This window comes from Passer domesticus, chromosome 1 (assembly GCF_036417665.1).
Source record: "Passer domesticus isolate bPasDom1 chromosome 1, bPasDom1.hap1, whole genome shotgun sequence".
NCBI classification, from domain to species: Eukaryota; Metazoa; Chordata; class Aves; order Passeriformes; family Passeridae; genus Passer; species Passer domesticus.
In genome coordinates this window covers 5,731,868-5,739,589 of record NC_087474.1, presented here as the reverse complement: position 1 = coordinate 5,739,589, position 7,722 = coordinate 5,731,868, and the positions used below count along the sequence as shown (strand labels likewise).

The 7,722-nt window shown below is 43.1% G+C and overlaps 1 protein-coding gene across 1 annotated transcript in view; it reads left to right on the top strand.

Moving 5' to 3' along the window:
- Positions 1 to 66: 66 nt before the first annotated feature.
- Positions 67 to 7,722, top strand: part of PRKAG2 (protein kinase AMP-activated non-catalytic subunit gamma 2) — a 210,484-nt gene continuing 202,828 nt past the window's right edge. The window contains exon 1 of the mRNA XM_064431668.1: positions 67 to 305. Within this exon, the coding sequence (XP_064287738.1) occupies positions 210 to 305 (96 nt within the window). The 5' untranslated portion in view covers positions 67 to 209. The remainder of the gene's footprint in view (positions 306 to 7,722) is intronic.

The following is a 7,722-nucleotide window of genomic DNA, read 5'->3' as shown; positions in this document are numbered from 1 at the left end:
TCTCCTTCTCCCCCCCTCCTCTGTCTTCGCCCCCCCCCCCCCCCAAATTTCCTAAGGCCATTAGGAAGGGGGGGGAAAAAAAAAAGGAGAGAAAAGAAGAAAGAAAATAAGGAGCCTGGAGTAACTGCGGCCCGTGGGACGGTGGGGAGAGGTGGAAGAGGAGCCTCCCTCTCCAGCTCCATCGCTCAGCACCACGCTTGGGTGAAGGCATGGGAAGCACTGCCATGGACAAGAAGAAAGATGCCTCCAGCAGCAGCAGGAAGGGCTCCAGCCACAAGAAACTCATGTTGCGAGTGCACATCCCCGTAAGTGGCTCCTCGCTCTCCCTCCCGTTCGGCAGCTGGCGGGGCTTAGGCATGTTTTTCTCTGACAGGGAGAAAGGCAGGGAGAGGTGTTTCCTGCCGAGCCTGCACTTCGGGGCATGCTGGGCTGGGGGTGCACCCCTGCTGCAGGAGAGTCCCCACAGCGGGGTGGGCTGAACAGCGGGGCTTGGCCCCCGTGCCGTGCTGGGAGCCCAGGATGCAGTGTCCGTGGCACGGAGGTGTATCCCCCTATCCCAGTGCCAGAAGTGACTCCCACTCCCTGCTGCACAAGTGCCCTGGGCTGTGGGTTTGGCTCGGTTTGTCTCACCCAGTTCCCTCGCAGACTCGCAGCGCGGTGTGGCAGAAGGTCTGCTCGCCCCCAAACGCTGGGCTCAGCATTCCCGGGTTTGGCTCAGGGAACTGTCCCTGCCTGTGGCTGAACCAGCGTTTACTCTGATTCTTCCCTCTCGAGATTAATCCACTTCTGAATTTTCCAGGGCTGGGGAACCCAGAGCTCACTCAGATTTGGGTCCGAGCAGTCTGGTCACCAGATCTGTTCTGTATATTCCACTATAAAGTAACATGCAAGAAATTCTAGGTATAGATACAGAATAACTACAGATCAAAAGTTTCTGTTTCCAGTGAGTACTACAAGGCTGACTGGCTCTGTCCTCAGAATTAAATGCCTTTCAAAACTTAAATTACTGGGGTTTTTTACTATTAGGATGTTCTTGTGATCTATGTAGCTATTAGTTTTCTATTCTCAGTCGTGATGTACTTTTGGTTTCAATGCTTCTGGCAAGAAATGGCAAAGTCCTTATATCTTCTCTGTGCCCTCTGTTGTTTTATTGCTTATTGGTGTTTGGTTTCTTTTTTTGTTGTTTTGTTTTGTTTATTAGTTTGTTTTAAATCTCATTATATAAAAGTGGGAAACAGTTCTACACATATCTCTGCCAGGCCACCAAGGAGCAAAAAGATATTTGTGGTTCTAAGATTTTCCTTTGTTTTAGGAAAGAATAAGAAGTCAAAGCAAATTTATTAGGTGTCTCGAGTGTGTGGAATAAAATGGAGGAAAAGTACATGACTTTTCTGCAGATTTTATTTTTCTCTGGGGAGGAATGCAAGCCCAAGAGCCTAAGCCAAACTTCTGGAGCTCAGCGTGCATTCAGTACTAGAAGAAAAGGGTCTGTTTCTGCTAACAGAAATGGGTGTTGCCTATGTATTTGTGACAGAGGATTTTAGGCAATAAACTTCACCATGTTGCCAGTAGTACTTCACAATAGGGACGTAAAATACCAGCAAATAAAATGTACCACACCAAAGCACCACTCCCCCTGTGCTCATTATCCCTTCCCACCCTGGCTGCAAAATTGTCTCTGCCATCTCTTTCCACTGCCCCCCCACCTCTGACTCAGTCTGGCCAGAAACTCTGGTGCAGTTCGATCCCCACTGCTGCATTTTCTGCCTGCTGAGGAGCCACAGGTAGTTTTGGGTTTTCCTGTGCTTGTTGCAGGATTTTACAGCATGCACCTGGTGTTTTTGAAATACCTGCTGGTCAGCAATGATATCTCTGACCACACCAGAACTTAGAACAATTTTCCTCCTTTTATGGTGCGAAGCTAACATGAAAAAAGTACTTAAGGAACTCATTAGCACTAAATCATTATTGACAGAGGAATGCTAATGCTTTTTTCCCTAATTTCCTCCCTAATCCATAGACAACCTTTAGTCATGAGTGTTGCCTTAGTTCTGTCTTGGATGGAACAGTTTTAGTAGTGGATCATAATTTTTCATGTTCATCATCTCTTGGCTCTTTGCTATGCAGTTTGTCACCTGGGTAGTGGCAGGGACTCAGTACACAAGCTTGCAAATGCCTGATGTTACACTGAAGTCAACATAAGTTTTGTTGTTCACCCAGTTGGTAATGAGATAACACCTTCCACCCTTCCTCTCCATCCCCTAAATATGACCCTGCTCTTCCATTCTGCATCATTCTGACATTCCTCAAATGGACTATTGAGCCCATGGTTGTACTCATATTTTTAGTGGTTTTCTGTAATCTGGCAGAGTTTGAACATGGCTGTGCTATAAGAAAGAACATTTTTCACATTCTCCTTACTTGACAGAGGAATCTGCATTTGAAAAGATCTGTTTAGACTGGGGTTTTTTTCTCTTTCATAACGTTGTCTTGGCTGTTGTTTTGAAGCATCATTCCTATTATTTCAGTGGCGCCTGTCAGTGTAGCTGTAGTTGTCAAGGGAGCTTTCACCAGACTGTAATTTTTGTTTTGTTCATCCTCTTCTTTGTGTTTCTGTGAGATCATGTTTATTGCTGAGACACGTAATTCATGCTCATTTGGATCTTCAAATTAGGAACAAGAGAAGAACTAACAAGGTCTGAGTAGGAGGGGAGAGAGGAGTCCAATCTGAAAGAGAAAGCAGTGGGACAGAGAGGTACTGTTGTGATGCAGGCTGACCTAAAACATATTTATTGGTCATGCAGAAATGCTGATTGAAAAAATAATATATATTGTGGGGAAAAAAGGGGGGAAGGATGCAAAATACACTATAATTAGCTCAGAGGATTCTGTAATAACAGGGATTTCTGAAAAGAAAGTTGTGTGCATTTCTTCCCTCCCCCACATAGTTTTATTGTTTTGGGTTTTTTTGTGACAGTGGGGAAAAAACAGATCAATTTAAGAAAGCAGGTTTATGGCTTGCAATACTCCAGGGCATTTCTCAGGTACACCTTTCTCAGGGAAGAACAAGACATGACACAAAAAAAATCTGGAAACACTCTATTTTCACCTTCTTTCTGTGCTCAGCCTCCCTCAGCACAGGTGGGTGGTGCCCTGCCTGTACTTCTGGGAGTGATGGTGGATCACTAAATTCCTGCAGGCTGGCTTTCCCCACTGCTCTCAGCTTGTGTTCAGGAGCCAAGAATAACGTAGGGGCCACTCTGTTCTGTGGCATGGCAGGGGAGTGTTTGCTAAATGCTGGGATGGTGGAACATCATCTTGTTTTGTTGTTGTTTTCTTTGTGAATACACAACTGACTTAAACTAGTAATTTGGATGGACCAGAATATAATTGCAGGAGTCTTTGTAAAGGTCATATCAACCTCTGTCTGTCCCAGCAGCACATTCAGAAATCTTGAAATTAGAGATGCCTAAATGGAAATTTCTGGTCCAAATATCTTTGAAAGCTGCTACAGTTTTAAATAGAAACCTTTGCTCTCTAGATGCATCATAGCTGTAATATGAAGACATTAGCATTATAAAATTCCTTTTTAAGCCATTAGAAGTTAATGCTTGCACATTGCTTTGAACATTTTTAAAACTCTATTCTGAGATGGGATGCAATTGTCTGCTGAGTAGGAGCTCACAGCAGTGAGATCAGAATGTTCTTTTGTCATCTTGCAAAATCGATCTGTTCTAATGTTAACGTTGCCATTGTAGGCCCCTGGTGCTGAAAAAAATTCTGCTCTTGTTTACTTTTAATTTCATCTGGGATGGTTCAGCCAGTGCTAGCAAAGTTATGTTGTATTTACATGAGCACAGCTGAGGGCAGAACCTCTCTCAAGAGCTTCACTATGCCAGGTGCCAAGCACATGCTGCTCCCAGCAGGTGGGAATTGCAGGAGCTTGGCACTTCCTTGGATTTTTCCCAAATACATCGCAAGGTGACTTTTTATTCAAAAGAACAAAGAAGTTTTTTCACAATAAGCACAAAAATAACATCTGTGAATGAATGTCAAAACACCTTTCAGTTCAGTGAGGTGGCTCTTGCCTCTGGTACTTCAGTCCTGACAGCAGAGTTGTTCCACTAGAAGGATATGCTTGGAGATCAGGGTTCTTTATTTTCTGTGCCACACAAAGAAACATCTCTGCATAGTTTCTCCCTTTTCTTTGTCAACCTCTGTGATTTGAAGAGACTCCTCAATGTCAAAATTTATTGTTTCCAGGTTTGGTGTTATGGGGGGATGCCAGGCTGAACATCAGGTGGCTTAAATATTTCTAACCCGATAGATGACAATGATATTCTGACAGCTACTGTTGGCTCAGGCTCTGCCCCTCCATCTTGCTTTCCACACTTGCAAAGTCATTAGTGGCTGCATGCCTAATAAATCACTGTGAAATGATTTTGTTCTGTCACAGTTTTTGCAGGGTGCTTCTTGCCTCCCGGTAATTGCAGGGTGGGCTGATAAGAGCAGCACTTCAGTCTAGGAGTTGCTTTAGGAAGCTGCAGATGGGGAATAATATAGTGAATTCTTTCAAAGGTGAAAAGAAATCAGCTTCCAGTGTGATCTAGGAATGAAAGAAATGTTTGTTTTCTTGGGAAGAGGAGGTGAAGGGAGAAAGAGACAGAGAGAGAAATGTTTGCCTAAAATTAAATCACAACTGTTCTCCCTCTTGCTCTCCCACGGCAGGCTCCGAGTTGTCCTGAGCCTCTGTGGCCTTGAACTTTAAATTTGGATTCCTCCCTCAAGAGCTGATATATTAAGACAGGAAAGGGCAAGAGGTATTTGCTCAGGAGTGTTGGGATGGTGCTTTGAATTATCTGAAGGATAAAAGAAAGGATTCATGTTTACAATCATAATAGCTGCCACTGCAATTAAGGAAGCATCAGTCTTTTTGGTTCTACAGCATAACAGAAACAGACCATCAGTATATAGAAACGTGCTGTGTCTTACAAAATACTGCTTTTCCTGGGTTTAGATTCTGCTCCTAAAGGGTCTCACCCAACCTCCTTTATTTACACCTGAGCCTGTGAGGACTGTGGGCTCAGAGGAATGTGAGTATCCTTGGAGAAATAAGTTATGAATGTAGAAGGACCTCAGAGAAATGTGGATGGTGAGACTTTTGAGCTAAGGGAAGTTTACACTGTGCTTGTATTGGGAATTAGCAGAACAGAAGAAAAGTCATGCTCCAGAGGGATCAGGAGTGAAATGGGGGGTAGTGATCTCCACTTAGGAGGTTCCAGCTCCTGTTCAGAGACCCACAAGGTTCAGCTTATGCTCAACTTCACCACATTAAATTCCAGGGAGCTACTCAGATGTGACTGAAACCAGAATTTAACCCTCATTTTGTTGATGATGTATGGACAATCATGGAAGTAGGTTGGTGTGCCCAGGTGCTGGCTTGGCAGAGCTAATGGGAGGAGACAGGAGGCAAAACTGAGTCAGCATGGGTTGCCCAAATTGTGGACATTTATGTTGAGTGATATAACACATATAATTCTCATCCTTTTGAAGAAAAGCTGAATTTCTGTCAAAAGGCATCCCATGGACAGGGAATAATGGAAGAGCAGAGTTGGTTACAAGAGAAATTAAGCATCAAGGAAGACATCAACAGCTGACAAGAGATGTCACAATGAGGGCTATTTTACCCTAGACTGATCACCAGGCTCTGGGAATTGCCTCCAGGGTTTGATTTGGTTGCAGGGGGCTGCTGTCTCAATTTTCTGCTGTTTGCACCATAGACACACTGGAGAAAGTGTTACAGTCTCACAAACAAAGAGAACTGTGCATGTCTTCAAAGGCTAAAAGAAAGAGATTTCAGACTTGAATGGAGTGTGGTTTTTCTCCTGAGAAGGAAAACTTATGTACATGCATGAATATACGATGCCATCAATAAATATAAAATATTATTGTTGGTGTGGTGATACAGTGCTGTACTGCTACTGAACTATTTCTCATACCAGCAGTGAGCTAAAACACCAATATATGTTAAATATGCAGAATGATTTTTGTGTTTATTCTTTATGTAGCTGTAGAAACTGGAGTATAATCCTTCAGTGTAGTGTTTGCTTCTGTAATACTGTCTCTCTCAAGTTGCTTGCAGATGAAACTTTTAAAGCATGAAAGCATTATTTACACAGTAGAGAACCGAAACATAACGCTGTACTCCAGCTTTTGACATTGAGGATTCATGGAATGGTTTATAACATCCTTCAAATTTTCATAAAATTTAGCTTGACAGTAAATTACATTATGTAGGCATGACCCAGCAGGATGCAGAGCAAATGCATTGCAGTGTGAGTTTCATGGTTGTCATTTATTTCCCACTCCGTGACTCCTCAGACCTTATGGTCATTATTGCAAAGGGTGCCTGTGACCTTCTGCTCCAAAAACAGAACCTATGTCATAAGCTGAAGACTTAATCTATTTTTGTGACCAGGGTGAGAGAGCTATATGCCTTTTTTAAGCTGCTGGAGAACATGCTCACACATCTGAGGATTAGTTAGGAGGAAGTGTGTGCATTATAAGCATTGTCTGCCATGCTATGAAGCCTTTATCACCTTTATGTACAACAGCCATTCTGCAATTTTCAGTCAACTTTTCATGTCAGTAATGCTGCTGGAACAATGAAAATAAGAAAATACACTGCTTCTGCAAGCTGAAGAAAGCAAACCTCTCTGAGTGGCTGGAGTTCTTCCTGACAACATGACAGAACACAGGACTTTCCTGCTCAGTTGTGGACTTACTGGGGGTCTTTTATGGATGACTGAAGTTTGGGTCTGGTTTGTGCATGTTGATTTCTTTAGAAGAGGTTGGAAAAGTGTTTTCCATGGAATTGGAGAAATCAGTACTTGGTGAGCTAGATTAGGAGTAAAATCTGAGTCTAAACATGAAGAACCTTTACAGTGAAGACAACTCTCCATAGAAATGGGATGGTTTAGGAATGTAGTGGACTGAACAGGTGCCATAAGCATTGCCTGTTGCCTGTCTAGTGGAAGAAATGGATTGTTACCTGCTTGCCACTTGTTTTGAGTGGACTCTACAAGGAAATCTGAAAAGAGGAGTTGTGTAGACATTGCTCAAGTTTGTCACAATGACTCTATTAAGGCTATCTACCCCTAATCCTTGACAAATTCCCTCTGATACAGGACTGTTCTATGCCTTTAAATAGGTGTGCATTTAATGTGTTTGCTAGGCCTGTGTTGCCTCGCTTTTGGCCATGTGGCATTTAAAAGGTGTAAGTGCAAACAAGTGTTTTTACAGAATCATGGAATCCTTGAGGTTGGGAGAGAGAGATCTGGAGGTTGTCTTGTCCAGGTGTTATTGCTGACCCAGTGGTCAACTTGAGCAGGTTGCTCAGGACCGTGCCCCATCAGATTTTGAATTTCCCCAAGGATGAAATCTCAAAGTGATCTGACAGAACACATTTGATAAAGTGAAAGTTCCTGGCAACAAACTATTGTTCAGCCACTCCACAGGCACATGGAATTGAACTCCACAGTTGGTTGGATCTTGTCCCAAAAGCATAGAGCCAGTCTGAGCAGTGAAATTGAATTTGGCTAGAAGGAGTGTAGAGACTTCTGGGAAAAGGATCCTCTGAGATGATATCAAAACTGGAGACATAATAGTCTCAACAAGACTTGAGAAGGGAAGGAACAGTAAGGAAGTGGTAAAAAAGGTGCT